A 20618-nucleotide genomic window follows, 5' to 3' on the forward strand; every position below is an offset into this window, starting at 1 on the left:
GGGTTTTGAGTTGTCTTTTTCTAAGGCTAATAGGTGCTGGAGAAGAAAGGATGAGAAGTAAACAAAGGAAGGAGAAAAAACTACAGGAATGTCAGGTGGGGAAAGATGAAGCAGCTCCCTGAGCCGGCCAGCGTGGCTCAGTGGTTGAGCATCAACCTATGAACCAGGAGGTCACGTTTCGACTCCCGGTCACGCCTGGGTTGTGGGCTTGATCCCCAGTGTGGAATGTGCAGGGCAGCCAATCAACGATTCTCTCTCATCATTGATGTTTCTTTCCCTCTTTCTTCCTCTCTAAAATTAAAATTAAAAAAAAGAAGCTCCCTGAGTTCTGAGGCCAGTTTTAAAAATCAAGGTCAAAAGAAGGAACTATGTAATACTTTCAACAATAAAGATTAAAAGAAAAAACATATACATATATAAAAAATAAAAACCAAGGTCAGAGGAAGAGGCATTTATGCAAGGCCCCGCCCCTCTACCTTCCAGCCAGCAGCCCCTTCCCCCAGGGGAAGGCCGACTTCCTCCTCACAGGGTAGCAGCTTCTCGGAGAGACCATCCCAAAACTGCCCAGCCAATCGCAGCCTCGGCCTCCCCTTTGTCTTGCTCTTGAGCACTAGCTCCTGGTGCGCTGGAAGCTGGGCGCCAGGCCTTTTCTCTGCATCTGGATGTGGTGGATGGGAGCTACACTGATTAATTTGTGCAGTTATTCAGTTAATGTTCAAGAAAAAAATAATTTTTATTAAAATGTTCTATTATTTTATATTAATGATTACTCATTTATTTCAGCCCTTTGTATTCAGCATGTCTCTGTTGAAATAAACCCACGTTTCTATGAAAACTGAAGCTTTTGTTTTTTTGCGGCCCACATAAACTTACACCTTGTTTATTTGGCCGTTAGCCTTTGAGTTTGACATGCTTGGCCAACTGGCTCTGTTCTTGCCACCTTCGTGCCCTTCCTTGCACATAAGACAAGCAACACCAAACACAGCCCCAAAGAAAACTCCGACGCTCTTTCATCAGCATGAGGAGGGGGGTATACAACGCTGTTACCGTGGGTGGGACAAAGATGCCAACCAAATCCAAACCATATGGGACAGTACGTGCCACCCTGAAGCCAAGCCCTGGTGTTGCCGGCAAAGCTCTCCACCAGGTAAGCTAAGCGCGCGTCCATCCACCGGGAGTCCCGAAGTCCTGTGCCACATTAAGTCAGCAACCTTGAGACAAGCTGAAGAAGCCCCGATCCAGAGGGGAACACACGAGACAGTCTCTTGGAAGAGGAGCCACAACAGAGGTTCCTGAGGAGGGAGGAGACGCACAAAGGCCGAGGGCACACGCAGCCTGCCCCAGGCACACCACTGACCCCACTGTCCCTTCTGCCAGGTCTGCTACTCGCAGGAGCCTCTACATCACTCACAATGGGAAAGTGAACGAAAGAGAAGGCATCAGATGTTTGATTCTTTTATTTCCATATGCAATGTAATGTTTAGGCACGTTGCTTGGGAGGCTATTTCTAAAAAAATTGTTGGCCATTTCTCAGAATATCCTTTTGGTTTTAAATACTGGTCAGGAAAAACAAACAATGTAAAAATAGGTGAATAATTTTCTATTACAGAAATGAAAAACTGATTTGCATCTAAAATCGCAAGAGGTGAAGTCATTTAACCCTTTCACCAGACGGTACGCAATATACAACATATTGCTTCAGCTGTTTGAAGGCTGTGATGTATTTTTATATTGACATAGAAAATTATAAATTACATTGAATTAGTATCCATAATCACTATATATATATACATAGACCAGCTCTAAAAAATATAGACTGGTTGAGAATTTACGAGTGAAAACCTCACAGGGCACAGGAAACAATTAACATGCTGAGGTGCCACAGTCTGATTTCTAGGTTTAAACACTAGCCAGTAAAATGAACGCGCTCTAATTCCATTAGCAGCACGAGCATTTTTCAACGGACTTGCCTAATATGATCTTGGTATGTTAAATACGCAGACTGCTCAGAAATGTTCATTGGTGATGCCTGTTAACAAGGGAAATTTTGGTGAATGGGTTAAAAGGCAGATGAACTACCAAAACTAAACAAAAAACAAAAACAAAAAACAAAGAAACCAAACCACAAGCCATGTACACTCCAAAAATTCTAGTGTTTCACCTGCAGGAATAATCATTTCAAGCAAACAAGACTTTAACAGAACATATGGCTTTACAATAACATCAATTCATCAACTAAGTTGTAGTAATAAATACTCATCTCTACCAATAGACTTACATTTTTGATCCGTTTTAAACAATACAGAAAAAACAGTTACCAATCAAAAACTGGTTATAAAAAGAACACCAAGTATTTCTTATTCAAAATCACTTTTGTGAGTTAAGAACAACCAAAATAACACTCAGAGGGCATTCCAATCCCACTACTTACTCCTTGCGACCTGGAAGAAAATGAATTCAGAATTTTGTACAAGGTGAAAAATGTATGAAAACTGCCTAATACTTTGGTCACACTAATAATTGTCAAATAGTTATGTTTCAAATACAATAGCTCTGTGTTCACTTTTATAAAACTATTCTTACAGCCATTTTAACTATAGTATTACTACTATTATTACATGGGTGGCAAGATCTTATTTCACAGGCTACCCATTATTTAGAACAATACAATATAAACATACGCAAAAATTCTTGGTATTTGTCAATATGCAATATTTGTACACGTCCCAATTTCTCTGTACAATGTCTTAGCATCTCGAGTAGAAAGGTTGCTGGTCCTGATCCCCTGCAGAGGGAGGCAGCAGGGGCGCGTGGCGGCCCAACTGAAGCCCCGGAGCCCTGAATGGTGGCGGCCTGCAGTCCTCAGTCCGCAGCACAGAGGTCACTCATCATACAGGGCCGTTCACGGATGTGTCGCCTGGTACGCTTGGCTGGTCAGTCCTACGCAGTAAGACAGGTATCAGAGGCATTAGGCAGAATGTGAGACGGAAAGTTAGCTTCGTTTAGCTCTCCAGGGCGGAGGTGTATTTTAATATCGTTTGTGCCATGCCTACCACTAAGCCTGGCACTCAGTAGTTGTGTATGAAATGCTTCATAAATTAATTTATCTAAAGCTCCAGAAACTCTACTGAAGAGCATTTAAGCTCCATCTAAGCTCGGTTACCCAGCACCGGCCAGGGCAGCAGGCTCCCGAAGAGCCCCGCTCAGCACTAGGAGCACAGGCGCAGGCCAGGTCCGCGGTTTGAACTGCTGCTCCCAGAGCCTTCGGGGCCATTTGCTCATCCCTCCTTCACTGCAGTCTCTTATCTCTTCCATGTACTGAAATCCACATAAAATTTCACTTGAAAAACAGGATTCTGCTACTGAGGAAAAAAGGAAAAGCTTGTCAACAGGACCAACTGTTGCAAACAAAGGTATGCACTGCAGCGCCCTGGCCAGGGCACATACACGAGGCAACCAATGAATGCATGACTAAGTGGAACAGCAAATTCCTGTTTCTTCCTCTCAAATCAACAGGAACAGGTGTGCACTGTAACAAATGTTCCCACAAAGCCAAGGTGAGGAGACCGTGGGGAGGGAAGAGGTGGCACTACCTGGACAAAGTGCTGACAGAACCAGAACGTCTGCCTGCCTTCCGCCAGAACGACAACCTGGACATGTCAGATGCTCCGGATGGCGTTACCAAATCTGACGGAGCTGGGCAAGAGGATGCTTGGAGGCCAAACTGGGAAGCACACAGCACTTCTGAACTAGCACGGACCTTCAAAACGGGATGCTTTTGAAGCCTGCTAGTAACAGAGCCAAGAAGGGAGCTGCACACTACGTATATTTGCTGATGTCTCACTAAATCAGAAATAGGAACCTAGAGTTCTGGAAGCAGACATAGCCGGGCACATACCCCTCTCCGCCTTCACCATTTACAAGCTGTCTGACCACAGTTAATTTCTTACCCTGTAAGGGCGGGACAATGATCCCCAGCCAGGCGTTCCTGAGTATACAACGTGTGCAAAGTGCTTAGCATGCTGGCGGGCACAGGTCTCGGACATGCTTGGTGAACAGTAGTGAAAAATAAAATTCGCCGAAACCAGTTTGGCTCAGTGGATAGAGCGTCGGCCTATGGACTGAAGGGTCCCAGGTTCGATTCCGGTCAAGGGCATGTACCTTGGTTGCAGGCACATCCCCAGTAGGAGATGTGCAGGAGGCAGCTGGTCGATGTTTCTCTCTCATCGATGTTTCTAACTCTCTATCTCTCTCCCTTCCTCTCTGTAAAAAAAGCAATAAAATATATTTAAAAAAACAGTAGTGAAAAATAAAATTCTGTGGTGCTGCAAATCTTTGCGAGCAACAGGGCACGTCCATCAATGTTTGGCTGTGACAGGAGCCACGGTGGGGAAGTCCCAAATGGCTCTTATCTTCAGCACTGCCATTTGCTTTAAGAACACGAATGTCACCTTCTCAGAGACCTTGCCCGCCAGCCTACCTAAAATGGGACGCCTGTTCCTTTGCCCAGTTGTTTATTCTTATCGCCTTTTCTGTGCTTCCTAATATTGTCTGTCTGTTCTGCTCTGCTTTCTCCTCGGGCTTGGACCAACAGCTGCCACACTGAGCCATTGACTGAAGGGAGGACGAAAGGACAAATGCCCATATGGACACAGTGATGCTAGCTTCTCCACTGGTTCGCTCCACATTTCCTCCACCACCTCTGCCTTGCAGATTTGAGGCGGGGCTCTTCATACCAGAGGGTTTTCCGAAGGGAGGAGCAAGTGGGTTTCCTGAAGCGAACAATTCTGCACTCAGAGAGCCAAGGAAACGCACCCACAGCCTTCTGTGCCTCTCTCTCATGTCAGAGAGGCCAAAGCCAGACTCCTGAAGCAACTATCCAACTGGGACAGACGTGGATTATTCTGCCTTCTAGACAGGTCTCAAAATCAAGAGAATTATAACTAGAAACCAGGGAGATGACAAATGATTAGGAATCAGACCTACAAAGGGCCTTTATCAAAAACATATTGAAAACCCAGGCAAAAAGTGACTTGTTCTCACCCTTAGCAGCACAGCTGGGGCTAGATCCTCCAAAGCTGGAGTGTCAACTGCCTCTTCCTCCCAAAGCCTTCACTAGAGCCAACATGCCCAAATAGTTCTCATAATTAATTGGTTTTACAAGCAAAAAATATACATTTTAAAAATCACATTCATTCTGGCTAGAATTTCCATGAGAGAAACAAAGGCAGTTTCTGTGAGTCTGACATGCTTGCTGTAAAGATTTGCTGACCAGTGGATGGAGAGTGCCCCCTGCTGGCCCCACTGGCTATGTTACCCCTAAAATGATTAGACAATTGCCGAGGCTGCCGAGGGAGAAAGCACTTCTGTGAAATGACTTTAAAAGTTATTTTATTCCTTAGGGAAGGATTATTCAGACTTAGAAGTATCTAATCAAAAGTGCTGAGAAAAGTCCCAGTGGACCCAGGACCAGGCCCCATCCTGGTGGGAGCTCTGGGGTGTGTGTCTAGGCTGCTCCCTATCAGCCTGTGAGGCCATGTGGTGGCAGCGGGACTCTGGCCTAAGCAAAAGGTGACCAGGAAGAAAATCTGGTAGTGGGATTTTCACACTTGAGATAAAGTATTTTATAAAAATCAAACCACACATGGACTCATCAGGGGGTGGAGAATATTTAGCTCCACAGATGGAAGGGTCTCCAGGGAAGTTCTCTGCGTGTGTCACATGGGCATGTCCACAGGAGAACAGGCACCAGGAGCCTCTCCTGCTGGCGGCTGCATGACTCCACAGGGCCCATGAGAACCTGGCTGCCAGGGCCAAGGGAACCCAATCCTGGAGGGCTCAATCCGTCTCAACTTAGCATTTTGTTTATCATCAAAAACAAACAAACACACACAAACAAGGGGGGAGGGATGCCAGCATGAGAGACCCTTCCACTTACGGTAATTTTTTTATTGATTTTTTTACAAAGCGGAAGGGAGAGGGATAGAGAGTTAGAAACATCGATGAGAGAGAAACATCAATAAGCTGCCTCTCCCATACCCCCCAATGCCTGCAATCAAGGTACATGCCCTTGACTGGAATCATCCCGGGACCCCCCAGACTGCAGACCGACGCTCTATCCACTGAGCAAAACCGGTTAGGGCCATTTACGGTAATTCTTAAAGAGCCAGCGATGTTACTGAATCTCCAAAAACGGTTAGCTTTCGACTTCTGCTGTAAGGAGATACTATTTCTAAGTTCTGAGCTCAATCACCCTGATCCCATAAGGACTGAGAAAACTACTGTGCTGAGTTGAGTCACTGAATGTTCGAGGACAATTCTAATGATTCCCCCTGCCCTCTTGTGCCAACTTTCCTCCCAGTGCCCAGGAGCCAACAGCCAAAGCCAGAGCAGGGCCTGGGCAGACCGAGAAAGCGGGTGGTTACCTCTGCTCAGGACTACTGCTGGGGGGCCGGGGGGCTGCAGACTTCGCCTCAGCCGGCTCAGGGCTCTCCTCCACATGTTTGCAAGCAGCATCTTGAGAGGTAGACAGTTTTCCTTCCTCGCTGCGGTAAAGAGGATGAGAGGCAGCATTAGAGCCCGCAGTGCCAGCGCCGAGTGGAGGAGGAGGGATCATGCAATGGCTCTGGAGTCATGACTGCCATGGAGTCACAAGCCCTGGGCTGAGCATGCTCAGGTGAGGGACACAGGGGCACAGACAGTGACCGGGAAACCACAGGAGGAGAGGATCACGCAGGAGGGATCTGAGAGGGACGATGTGATGCAGCTGGCGTTGATAAAGAACGGCCCCTGTGGCTTACATACCGGTAGGATTTCAACACTCTGACGCCAAGTGTGCAAAACAGAAAAGAAATGTACAAGAGTTTCAGAACACTCCTATAATGAGGGGTGGGGCTAATATGTCCACGACTGCACATAAGCAAATCTGCAGACTCGGTGAAGGTGTCAAATGAACCTGTTTGAAGGAATGAGTCTTTAGTTAAGCATTTTGCTTTTGGGTTGAGCCCACCATTCAAACCGTCAGTAGGACAGACCCCCATCAGTTTGCTGGCTGAGGTCACGGGAGCAGGTACCAGGGTGCCTGACCTTCTCGAGTTGTCCTCCGACCACGAGTGAGAAGTACAAACACCCTCAAGGAAGAGAGCCAAGAACTGCGGCCAGAAGAGGCAGAAATGGGCTGGAGGAATCAGAGGGCATGGGGAACATGAAAGGGTTATTTTTCCCCTCAGATGGCTCTTGGTGAAGAAACACAAGTAGCAAATGCTTTCAACTGTGGGCTAAAATTTCAGAAGTTTGCCTATTCTGTCTGGATTTCTATTTTGACACAATCAAGATGCCCCTAAACTGAAATAAAGGGAAATTGGAGGTTCCCTTTGAAAAGCCTAATTTTAGGATGATTTCTGGGGTGGCTTTCAGATGGGTAGGTCAAGTGATGAGGAAAATGACCTGAAGTCTACAGATTTGTTGACAATCTGAGTTGCCTCTTAATTACTCCTCTTCATTCCCACTCCCACTCCCTGACCAGCAAAGCAGCTACCCTGAGTTGTCACACAGTTGTCCGTATGGGAAATGATGGAGTATTAATAAATAATACTAGCATGTACTCTTTCATGTGCTCATAACTACAAACCTCCTTTTGCCCCTCCTGCATTCCATTCCTATAAAATGCAGTCAATGCAGATGTGCACTGAGTCACACCACCGGCACTGAATCTGCACCCGGGGTACCATCTGTGAGGAGCACACCCTGGAAGGTCCATCTGCCCTGCTGACAGTGCCCCCCAAGGCGTGCACCTCTGGTTCTACCTGCTTCTCGCAGCAACCAGTGCTGAACTGTCCTCCACCTCCATGTCTCTGTGTACAACAGGGGACAGCCCGGCCATTTCCCAGCAGTGGAAAGGCGGTCACCCTTCCTTCCATCTACAAGGAAGCCCAGCGCCCGCCAGCACTCAGCATTGTCCACACATTCCTGCTAGGCTCTGAGAGGTGTCAGATGGCGGCTGCTTTTTGAGCATCTTTTCTTAAATTTTTAAGCCCTTTTAGATGTCCTTGTTTATAAACTGCCTACTGATATCTTTTGTCCCTTTTCTGGTTTGGGTTTTCTATCTTTTCCTTACTGGTTTATAGGAATGAAACAGAAAATGCTAGTTTCTGGTTGATTTCGATACTGTAACCTTTACCCCCCTCGATTTGCCATCTGCCTCAATTAGTCTACAGTACTTTACCAGCCAGAAATTCTTTTTTTAAAAAAAAATATTTTTATTGATTTCAGAGAGGAAGGGAGAGGGAGAGAGAGAAACATCAATGATGAGAGAGAATCACTGATTGGCTGTCTCTTGCACGCCCCCTATTGGGGACTGAGCACACAACCTGGGCATGTGCCCTTGATGGGAACTGAACCCGGGACCCTTCAGTCCGCAGGCTAACGCTCTATCCACCGAACCAAACTGGCTAGGGCGAGCCAGAAATTCTTAACATTGATGCAGTCTAAGTCTATTCTTTGCATTATAGTTTATACTTCTGAACGTTTTTGTTTTGTTTTAAAAAAAGAAGTCTTATTCTGCTGCAGGCCAGAAAGATGCACTGAATTTTATCCTAACCATGAGGCTTTGGCCACATCACATAACTCCAATCTCATTTTTCTCCCCTGAAGAGTGGGAGGACACCCACTCTCATTGAACTCAGGTTCTTGAGGGAAATCAATGAATGGTTAAAGCACCACATGTGGGTGCATGTCTCCCACACTGAGCTTCAACCCACCAGGAACTAACTGCCTTTGAATGGAGGGCAGGAAGGCTCGGATTTCATGGTCTCTCCCCCCACCCCTGCCTCCCAATAAGCCATCCCTGTGGCTACTGGGCTCTCTCCCGCATCACATTGGCCTCTCACCTATTTGTGTGCTAACATCAGTTTTAATTGCTGTGACTTTGCAGGGCAAGTCTCTTTATTTCATCTTCCTTATGGTTCTCTAAGCAATTTGGCAACCTTTATTATTCCAGATTTTTCAGAGTATGTTTATCAAGTGCTTTTTAAAAATACAACTGAAATTTTTACAATGTCACAATATTCTCACATTCCTGAGATATATCCTTGGTCAGGACTTAAAACATTGCTGGATTTGGTGTGCTAGCTTTTAAGTTTTACGCATATGTGCCCACACATTGGCCTGCGATTCATTTTCCTCTCATGCTGTTTTGTAGTGGCCTCATGATGAGTTGGGAAGCACCCTCTCTTGTGAGGTGAAATGCTCTGTACAATATGGAGACCAAAGCTCTAAGCACTGATTTAAGTGCATTCTGCAAGTTTATAGAAGTTTTTTCATACCTTTTCAAAGCTATCGTTTTGCTACTGAATTCTAAAGACTGCATGATGTCTGAAGAAAGTGATCAGTATGATACTGAACCTTTGTAATGGGCTGTATACAAGTCAATTTCCCCTGTAACTAGATTCACCAATTTCTTACACTCGGGTATTTTGAATCTGCTAGACTGAAACTACAGTCTTTTAAATACTACCAGACAGGGGTGGGGCACTTGGGGACCCAAACTTTTCATCTCTTCATTAAGATTTAGAGTTTAACAGAGACATTGGAAAGATGTCAGGCTAATGTCTGAACCCACCTTTGAACCAAATTAAAGACATTAATACGTAAGGTTTCTCCCCATCACCCTCCCAACAACATGAAGCTGCCAGTACGATCTCGCCCCTGGTTACCTTTTGAAGACTGCAGTTTCTGTCTTGGCATCTACAGTGAGGCTGAGAGTTTCCTTCATGCCGCCATTCATCACTGTCTCAGTTACCTTGTCTGTACTTTCTGCATCCTCCTCTCCATCAGAGCTGGCTTCCATGGCCACACTACCTGTCACTGAAAAAACACACAGCTGATGGTCATCCACACCACAACCAAACAAGAACTGTCACCCCTCTTCTGTGCAGACCCATCCACCCAATGTGACATTCTCCTGCTTCAAGGGTGAGATGGTTTGCCCGTTGTTGCCTTGGACAATTCTTGATGGGCACAGGCTTCTTAGCAATGCCCAATGGAGACGTCTGCTACAGCACAGGACCAGTGAGTACCCTGTCTTATGAGCTCACACACCCAGCTTTCCCCAGCAGACCCTGCTGTTCCTAATGTTCTCCAGCCCACAGTACGGGGCAGGAGGCAGCGACAGAGTCTAGCCCCCCGCTTCCATCCACAGTACACACAGGGTATCCACTGCCCTGTCCTCACTCACCTCTTTCTTCAGTTACCCCACTTGGGTCCTATCCTTTTTTCCCAAGTTACTTACTTGTGGTTCCTGGTGGATGATTTATTTCTTACATCATAGGGAGCCATCTGGTCTAGTGCTTATAAGCCCGGGTCTGAAGTCAGATTTCCCGACTGAAAAGCCACTTACCAGCTGCATAAGCCTTGGGCAAGGCACCTAACAAGTACCTGAATTTTCTGAACCAGAAAATAGGGATAACTGATCTCACCCACAGAATTGTTGAAAGATAAAGTAAGGTCATCTATACAAAATGTTTAATAGAATGACAAATAGAAGCAGTATTAGTACTGGTTTTATTACTTTTCCCTGCCCCTTGGTTCATGTGCCCTCTACTGCATCCTCCTTTCTCTAAGAACTTACTTGTTTTTCTAATATTTATTTGATTTATTTAATCTTTATTGTTGAGAGTATTATATATGTCCCCCCTTTTCCTCCATCCAGCTCCTGCCTCACAGAACTTACTTCTTTGTTCCCTCCACATACCACCAATTTTCCCTCACATCCATTCACTAACCGCCTCCCTTTCCCCCACCTCCCTAAGTCCTGTTCTTCAGATTGAAAACAGTTCAGGGCCCATGCAAGAAACAATGTGTGTATTTTGAGTAACAAGAAAACTCACTGGATCCCCTTGACCATTTTGTCTGTTCATATGGTGAAAAGAAAATAGGCCCACAGCCTGAACCACACCGGATACACACACATGCTCCAGCAAAGTACCCAAGGGGCAAAAGAACAGGGTACAGGCTGGGCGTGGATCGCACGTTAACTCTGGTTCTTTTTCCCCGGGTACTAGAGGCTAAGACCTGCTTCCTTTCTGCACATTGATGGGACTGAGTGACTGACAGCTCAACATGCTGTGGTTCTGGAGTGAGCACCCAATTTCTTTTCTCAGTTTCCCAGTGAACATGAGACCTACCATTTCATTTTCCTGGCTACTTTGAGCTCTTGAGCCCAAGAACAGAGAGTCAAGTCTGGTTTTACTAAAAACCTATGGGATAGTCACCTTTTCAAATCTAGAACACTAAGCATACATTAACCCTTTTCGGTCCAACCTCGAGGCTGACTCAACAGACCAGGCGCTAGGAGCAGGTCCAACGTCGAGCAGTAAGAACATTAAAAAGTTCAACATTCAATCCCGTCAATTAATTTGGACCAGACTGTTTGAATTCCAAAAATAACACTGGACCGCAAAGGGTTAAGGCTTGAACAGCCACAAAATGACGGCCCACGGGATGTGCACCCAGGCTCTCTGCACCCACCTTCTGGCTGCACGGCCAGCGCAGCGACACTGGGAGTCAGAGGGTCCATTGGTTCAGCGCTGGTTTCCATTTCCACTGGAGAATTACTCCTTAAAGACTCTTTTGTACTTTTAGAAAAGAGAAAATTCACGTTAGCAGTGGGTAATAGCCTTCTGTTACCATTATTCACAAAAAATCCTTTGAAAATCAGTTCCGCCTGCTGGGAAGGCACCAGCAGTTGGTTACAGACTCCAGGGATACAAGGATCTACGCTTAGGCAGCAAGTATCTGCACACTCGGCAAGGCAGTAACGCAGGAACTTCTCCCAGGCCCCAGAGGCCCCAGCTTCTACCTCACCACAATCACCAGCTCCCAGGGCCGGGACAGCAATGGTGCACGCTGCACAGCAGCACCTGCATCTCCGTGTCTGTTCTACAGAAACCCTGACTTAAGTAGAGGCTAACTGCCGGAGCGCCCCCCCTCTTAGGACACTGACTGAGAAAACGCGAGCTGTACACAAGGGGAAGGGAAGTGAGGGGCTTCAACAGTCTCTATCACCCAGCGAGAAAGATACAGAGAAAAGCAGGAGGTGGAAACCTGACTGTTCTGGACTGGAGTGAGGTTGGTAAAATAATTCATAATTTGGAGACATTTTCCACCAATTTTACTTTATCACTGAATAGTAGCTTACTTACTACCAATTACTTAGAGTTGCTATAAAGCAACATGGGTTTCTTTCAATTGTCTAAGATGGTAGCTGCTCACTCACCTTTTCAGTAGACAAAATAAAACAATGTTCTACAAATCAAACTAAGCCTAACAAGACATGAATTCCATGGTAAATACTCAAATGCTGACAATATTGTTCAGGAAAATTACGAAATAACAGGTTGCTGTCATCGAGAATACAAATAACCCCAGCTGGTGTGTGGCTCAGTGGTTGAGCATCGATCCATGCACCAAAAGGTCACTGGTTCGATTCCCAGTCAGTACATGCCTGGGTTTCAGGCTTGATCACCAGTAGGGGATGTGGAAGAGGCAGACAATCAATGTTTCTCTCCCTCTCCCCTTCCTCTCTCTAAAATGTCAATTAAAAAACATATGTATATATATTTTAAAGAGAAAATACAAATAAGACTACTCCCCTTAATTTACAGCACTAGCTGAGCTACAAGTGAGATACAAGTCCATGCTATCACTAAATTCGAGTCACATTTGGCGTTGTTCTATCATGTTCCACAGAGAAGGGCCTCTCAGTTCCTTGGCTTCCCCCCAGTCCTCTCTCCTCAGTCCTGTCCCGACAGCTCAGTGGGGCCAGAGCAGGCCTGGGAGATGCCATCTTCATCAGCACCCTGTCCACTCGCTACCTGGGGCCAGGTCTTCCCAAGCTGCTGGTGCAGGATCTACTCCCTCCCTTCTTTCCCAGCTTGCTCTGGTGACAGGAAGGAGGGTGGTAACTGTTGTTCTGGCAACTCAGAGCTATGGCAGTATCTCCTCGTGTGGATTTTTAGTCTTGTTTAAGTCACCACATCCAACTGGAATGGTGCGTGGTGCCTACGGCAAAGCACATCATCCCACAGTTCTCGTATGGGAAGGTGTGGAGAGCTGGTACCCATGCTCACCTCAGGGAAGACGTGAACTCTGAGAAAGAGGCCCAGCCTGTCTCTTTAGCTGGCATCGGCTCCTCTGTGCTCCAGACGTCAGAGCCCACAGAGTCTAAGGGAGCACCGTGGGTTGTCTCCATGGGGACATCAAAGTTGGCTGACCAGTTAGGTGCTAAAGAGAGGAGGAATTTCATTTTGAGAACACTTCAGTAGTTTAATATAACACAAGATATTTTACAGAAACAGACTGGCAATGATTAAAAAAAGATGGGAGATGTGGGGGAAGGCATCCCCTTTCCCCACAGTCACTGGGTAGGAGGGTAGGGCACCACCACCTGGAGGGCAGTGGCACAGCATCCACCTGCCTACAAACTGCAGTGCCTTCTGAGCCTTAGCAATTCCCACTGAGATTTTTCCCAGTAGAAATATCAAAGATGCAAAGCTACACAAAAATATGCTAATCTAACGGCTTAGTTTTCACCAGTGTACCAAGGTCATAGGAACATTGTTAGGAAGATGAGTGAAGGAAGCTACTCCCTGTAAAATCTTTGTAACTTTTCTGTAAATCTAAAATTATTCCAAAATAGAAGTTTATTAAAAATAAAGAATATTTTGGCTATTCATTCAACTGCAGTAAGTTGGAAACAACCTTAATGCTTCCTAATCCGCATCCGGTCCCATGTCTCACTGCTAAGGGACTAAGGGCCCCGCTGCAATCTCCTGGAGTTAGTCTCCTGACACCAAGCAATGTATTTGTCCCTCCTCTGTCATCCTCATCTCAGAAATGGTTTCTTCTGTATGCTAATGAGCTGATTGGTGGCTGGACGCCAAGGGAAGTCACTTTGTAGGAGGGAGAAGGGGCTGGGAGTTGAGCTAATCATGAATGGCCATGATTTAATCAGTTACTTCATGGAGCCCCTATAAAAACCCACGCTGCAGGGTCAGAGCTTCTGGGGTGGCCCATGACAAATTCCGCAGGGACAGAAGCTCCTGTGCTCAGGACCCTTTCAGATTGCTACTCATCTCTTCACCTGGCTGTTCCTTTGTATACTTTACAATAGTCTTTGTGATAAATTGGTAGTAGTACGTCAAGTGCTCTTCTGAGTTCTGTGAGCTATAATGGAACCCAAAGAGGTCACAGGAACTCCCGATTTATAGCTGGTTGGTTGGAAGTACAAAGGGCCCGTGTCTCACTGTGACTGGCATCTGAAGTGGGAGAAGGCTGCAGAAGCGAGCCTTCCCCTGGGAGATCCACCCCAATTCCAGAGAGACAGTATCCGAACTGAACTGGAGGACACCCAGCTGGGGCTGGAGATGTGGTCCGTGTGGGAAAGCCCACCAGCTGGTGTCAGAAGTGAAGCTTGAGAGCACAGAGAGGAGCTTTATTTACTTTTAAGTCCTGCAGACACGGGCTGATTTCAGAGGTGGGTGGGGATGGCGGGATCTGCATGGGCATCTGATTCCTATCTGCGGTGCCTGTCACCATGCCACCTGCCTGCCAACTTTGGATCTGACCCGCAGGGCTGTTTAAATGCCACCTCCTCAGAGATGTGCCCCTTCAGATGACAAGAGGCTGTTACTTGAGTTCAGTGCACACCATGCTTTCCCTTCCCAGTGCTTATGCTGAATCCCCAATCCTCTCAGCCGGTGTGGAACCTCTGTTCTCTCTCAGGGCTATTTCCTAGCACACGGGGGACCTCTAGGCTGTAGGGAGGCATGCTCGGCTAGGGAATCTGCCAGCTGTTAGGAAGATTATCCTAGAGGCATGAGACTGGGAAGCACCCGTGTACAACAGAAATGTTCCAGTTCTAAAGACCTTACTGTGACTTTGGGCAAGTTACTTAACTTCCCCAAGCCTGCGTTTCCCCACCCGTTTAATTCCGATAGGGACTATCCACTTACTGAGGTTCAGCTGAGGATTCAGTGAGGGCCTGCAGGTCGTAGGCATTGAATTAGGGTCTGTTCCATGCTTCCTGCCCTTAAGTCTGGGTGAGTGTGGCAGGGCTGCACTGATACCAAGAAGGGACGATACCTAATGCTTGGAAATCTCACCTGAAACTCTTAGAAGTTAACTAATTTTAATAAGCCAGCTAACACAAGTCTTTTTAGCAAGTAGCAGGACATAAATAAGGGAGTTTTAGGGTTTCAAGAGTCACAAATAAACTCTGAAAAACCCCATTTAAAACTGTTTAAGCTTTAAGGTGTTTCGTCTGGCTCAGTGCATTCATGATTCTACAAATGACAACACCGGCTCATCTTTCCACAGCTGTGGCCTCTCCTCTTCAGCACAAGCACCCAGAGGACACCGTGTGCCATGGCCCCTCTGCAGACTCACACAGGTGTTTCCACACCAAGGGAAGCAGCAGTGCCACCATTAGAAGTGTGACCTGCTTCTTCCTGCAGGATCAAATGACATGCGTCTCAAGGACTATTTCAACACAGATCAACACATGTGCTCGGAAGAAAAAGGTGACTCACGCTCACTGAGGTCCACCTCCATCTTGTCCTCTGTGTTGGCGCTACTGGAATCAAACAAGTCTTGTTTTGCCCCGTCTTCTTCTTCAGAGTCTGTGCTTTCCTCACTGTCTGTACTCCCCGAGCTAAGGAAAAAAGGGGCCAAAATGACTTAATGCCGCCTATCAGCCACCAGAAAATTCTACAGGTCATTCGACAACAGAAAACCACATTGCACTTATCAGGAGCTCATCTGTCTGACATCACTTCATTAAGACTCTGCTCTGTAATTGTGCTGCCTTATCCTTGGCTTAAAGATGTGGAGCACAACCTAGCAGCAGCCTCCGACAGGTGTGCAAAGGTACCTTGTGTGTGTCAACCTGACTTTCCTACTGACCAAGGGTGCTGAGCTCCTCTTTCCTGCTGCTTTGCCACCCACATACCTTCTTTCCTGAAGTTTTTGCTTGTCTTCAGTGCATTTGAAAACTGGGTTACTGTCTTCTTTCTCGTGATAGTTCTGAGTGCTTCAGAGCCTCTCCTACAAATTCTTTTTTCAGACATGCGACTGCAGTGTTTTCCTCCTAGTGTATACTTTGTCCTTTTTTTTTTTAAATATATTTTATTGATTTTTCACAGAGAGGAAGGGAGAGGAATAGAGAGTTAGAAACATCTATGAGAGAGAAACATCGATCAGCTGCCTCCTGCACGCCTCCTACTGGGGATGTGTCCAAAACCAAGGTACATGCCCCTGACCAGAATCGAACCCGGGACCCTTCAGTCCGCAGGCCGACGCTCTATCCACTGAGCCAAACCAGTTAGGGCTACTTTGTCCTTTCATTCTCTTAGTAGTGTCGTTTGAAGAGTAGAAGTGTTTAGTTTTGATAAATTTAAACTCACTAAACATTTTCTTTCATGCATAGTGTTTTTAGTGTTGTATCTTAGAGATCTTTGCCTAACCCAAGGTCACGAAGGTTTTCTAGTATAAGCTTTATAGTTGTACACTTAGGGCTATGGCCCATTTTGAGCTCTGAAGTACGCATTGAGCTGTTCTTTTGCATACACAGCATGGTTTGTTCCAAAGTCCACCCTTTCTCCACTGAACCGCCATAGCACCTCCATCAAAACCAGTTGTCTATGTATCTACTTATGGGCTCCATTCTGTCCCTCAGTCCAGTTCTCGTCTCAGTTACTTGAGACCAGGTTGTGTTGGTCTCCAATTTCGTCCTGTATGAAAGCTGTTTTGGCTATTCCAGATCCTTTGTATTTTCACGTGAGTTTAAGAATCAACTTGTCAACAGCTACCAAAAAACTTGTTACGATTTTGTTTGGGATTGCACTGAATCGAGACCAATTTGGGGAAAACTGAACTCTTAACTATGTTGAGTCTTCTAATTCATAAACATTTATCATTGATCAAGTCTTGGTTTCTTTCAGCTGTTTTATAATTTTCAGTGTACAGGTCTTACACATCTTTTGCCAGGCTTATCCCTATACATTTAATACTTTGCTGTTATTCTGAATAGTATTGTGTAGCTATTTTGATTCTGTTTGTTGCAATGTGCTGAAATACTATTTTATGGACTTTGTATTGTGCAATCTTGCTAAAGCCACTTAAGTGTCCGAGTCGTCTTTCTGTAGATTCCAGTAAATTTTCTGCATTGACAGTCATGCTGTCTGTGGATATATTTTTACTTTTTCCTTTCCAACCTAGGTGCCTTTTCTTTTTCCTGACTTACTGCAGTGGCTAGAACCTCCAGCACAATATTGAAAAGCAGTGGTGAGAACAAATATACATCTCTTATTCCTGATCTTAAAGGGAAATCCTCTGGTCTTTTACCATTTAGAATGCCCTGACCGGTTTGGCTCAGTGGATAGAGCGTCGGTCTACGGACTGAAGGGTCCCAGGTTCGATTCCGGTCAAGGGCATGTACCTTGGTTGCGGGCGCATCCCCAGTAGGGGGTGTGCAGGAGGCAGCTGATGGATGTTTCTCTCTCATCGATGTTTCTTTTTTTTTTTTTTTTAAATATATTTTATTGATTTTTTACAGAGAGGAAAGGAGAGGGATGGAGAGTTAGAAACATCGATGAGAGAGAAACATCGATTAGCTGCCTCCTGCACACCCCCTACTGGGGATGTGCCTGCAACCAAGGTACATGCCCTTGACCGGAATCGAACCTGGGACCCTTGAGTCTGCAGGCCGATGCTCTATCCACTGAGCCAAACCGGTTGGGGCTCTCATCGATGTTTCTAACTCTCTATCCCTTCTCCCTTCCTCTCTGTAAAAAAATCAGTAAAATATATTTTTAAAAAAATGATGCTAACTGCAGGTTCACTGTAGAAGATTTTAATCAGGTTGAAGAAATTCCCTTCTATCTCCAGTTTGCTGAGAATTCTTAGGAAGTCTCATGATGGATTCAGCCACATGCTTATTGACTGAATTTCAAATGTTAAACCAAACCAACTCAGTATTCCTGGAATAAACCCTGCTTGGCCCTAATATATTATTATCACATTTATTTACTAAAGTTTTAAAAAGGACTTTTTGGCTTTAGCCAGTGTGGCTCAATTGGTTGGAGCATCATCCCAGACACTGGGAAGTCGTGGGTTCAATTCCTGGTCAGGGCACATACCTAGGTTGTGGGTTTGTTCCCAGTCAGGGTGCTTACAAAAGGCAAGTTGATGTTTCTTTCTCACATCAATGTTTCTCTCTCTCTCTCTTCCATCCTCTCTAAAATCAATAAACATATCCTTGGGTAAAGATTAAAGAATATCTCATAGAGATAGGTACTATACCCTCCCTGTCAAATTTCTGGAAGTTCGTGTATAGAACTGGTATAATTTCTCCCTGAAATGTTTACGAGAATTCACCAGAAAGGTCTTTAATAGATACAGGACTCATCTGATTATCTTTTTTGCTCAAGCTTTGGTAGTTTGTATCTTTCAAAGATTATCTTAGTTGTCAGAGTTACTGGCATAGAGCTATTCATAAGATTCTCTTATTATCCTTTTAGTTAGTATCTGTGGAGTGTGTAATGATGTCACGTCTCTCATTCCTGATATCAGTAATTTGTAACTTCTTTTTCTTGATCGTTCTATCTAGAGGTATATCAATTTAATTAATCTTATAACTTTTGATAACAATTTTTCTCTACTGTTTTTCTGTTTGATGAGATCATTGATTTAAGATGCTTCTTTTTTGAAAAAATAACCAGTTAGGACTAAAATGGTCCCTTCAAGTGTTGTGTAGCTGCACCCTCCAAATTCTGATATTCTGTTTTTATTTTCTTTCAATTCAAAATACGGTGTAATTTTCCTTTTGATTTCTTCTTTAACTCGTTACGAGTTATTTAGTTTCCACACTCCTGGAGACTTTCTAGAGACCTTTCTGCATCTTTCTAATTTAAGTGCACTGGCGTCAGAGAACACGCTCTGTATGACTTGAAACCTTGGAATTTACTGAAACTTGCTTTATGGCCCAGGTACAGTCTCCCTGAATAACTCTTTCCTGTGCACTTGAAGAGAATGCCTGTCCTGCTGCTGTTGGCTGGAGTGCTTCACGAATGTCCAGAAGACCAGACTGTTTGGTAGGACTGTTTTCTGCCTATTGTCTTATCAATATCTATGGATTTGTCTGCTTCTCCATGCAGTTTGATCAGTGTTTCTCCATGTACTTTGAAGCTGTTATTAGGTACACCAACATTCAGCTGTTGTTCACTTAACTATAAAGATCTGACAATGAATACTCAGATAACAAGAACTCCCTGTGTACAGAAGCAAATCTATTTAGGTTCCTATGATATAGTGACTTACACATTTGGGGGAGAAAAAATACTGAACTAATTCTGATGGGTATCAATTGACATGAGTCTGTCTCCCCAAGTTAGATTAGCTTTTAGAAACAACTTCTCCGTCCTTGGGGAAACGCTGTCTGTGTAAGGAACAACACATAACCCAGCTGCTGCTGCTATTACTGGTGAGGAACAGTTCTTCAAAGCACCTGTGACCACATTCCCAGGCATCATTTCCCAGTCAGGAGAGGCTATGTCACAACTTTTCACGAACTACACAAAGGCACACCCAGCATTTTCAAGCAGGTCACCTTGACTCGTCCATTCTATCACCCTACAGATGGGAGTACTAGCACCAGCTCACAGCAGTTATCCAGGGTATTTCTGATCATGACAAAAGCTTTGGTTTCCAGGTCAGATATACATGCTTGGAGAGGACACGTTAACAATCTTTGCTTTACGCACTGGATATTATTGCTAATGGAACAGACTCTGCTTTACCTGGACCGTCTTTGGGATTCTGGTGTAAATGCAATGTGCTTCTCCTCCCAGATGTCTTCCTCATCAGAGCCGCCATCATCAAACTGCTGGATTCTTTCCTTACAACATGCTTCAAACAGGGCAATGTTTCCCTAAATAAAAATGAGGAGGAAAAGAACAAAATTTAAAGCTCAAATCTCCCAAAGTGAACAATGTAAACTGCATTCTTCTATTTCCTTTAAAAAAACAGTGCTGCTCACATACACCAAAATAAAATGCAAATATCTAATGTCAGCCTCTGTGGAAGTAATGACAAAAAGTTCCCTACTAAGACTAGATTCAAAACTAGCATACAAGCCAGGACTGTCCTTGTGGACTCACGTTCATCTAGTAAAACACCCCGCCTGCCTGCGATGCAGTCTCAGGTCTGTCGGAACACAAAAAGCAACCTGTATTTCCTCAGCTTTTCCAGTCCAGCTAAGCAGTGATGGGCACCAACTGGAGCCAGCACTTTCTACCTTATCACATCAGCCAATAAACCAGTGGTCTCTCATACTGATCAACCTAAAATTCAAGAATGTGTCACCTAGTCGGTTTGGCTCAGTGGCTAGAGCATCAGCCCTCGGACTGAAGGGTCCCAGATTCAATTCTGGTGAAGGGCACATTACTCAGATGCAGGCTCAATCCTGTGCGGGAGGCAATCAATCGACGTGTCTCTTTCACATCAATGTTTCTCTCTCTCTGTCTCCCACCCCCCCCCTTCCACTCTCTCTAAAAAGCCAATGG

The 20618-nt window shown here is 45.2% G+C and overlaps 1 protein-coding gene across 6 annotated transcripts in view; it reads right to left on the reverse strand.

The window, feature by feature from the left end:
* Positions 1–1439: 1439 nt before the first annotated feature.
* The window catches only part of PPP6R3 (protein phosphatase 6 regulatory subunit 3), a 79361-nt gene continuing 60182 nt past the window's right edge, over positions 1440–20618 (reverse strand). For all 6 annotated transcript variants that reach the window (XM_006102470.3, XM_023743846.1, XM_023743848.1 and 3 more), the window contains 7 exons: positions 19854–19984; positions 15588–15709; positions 13128–13281; positions 11527–11633; positions 9714–9864; positions 6426–6545; positions 1440–2940 (listed from right to left, as the gene is read on the reverse strand). In XM_006102470.3, the coding sequence (XP_006102532.1) occupies positions 2889–2940; positions 6426–6545; positions 9714–9864; positions 11527–11633; positions 13128–13281; positions 15588–15709; positions 19854–19984 (837 nt within the window). In that variant the 3' untranslated portion in view covers positions 1440–2888. The remainder of the gene's footprint in view (positions 2941–6425; positions 6546–9713; positions 9865–11526; positions 11634–13127; positions 13282–15587; positions 15710–19853; positions 19985–20618) is intronic.

Source organism: Myotis lucifugus, unplaced genomic scaffold, assembly GCF_000147115.1.
Source record: "Myotis lucifugus unplaced genomic scaffold, Myoluc2.0 scaffold_415, whole genome shotgun sequence".
NCBI lineage: Eukaryota > Metazoa > Chordata > Mammalia > Chiroptera > Vespertilionidae > Myotis > Myotis lucifugus.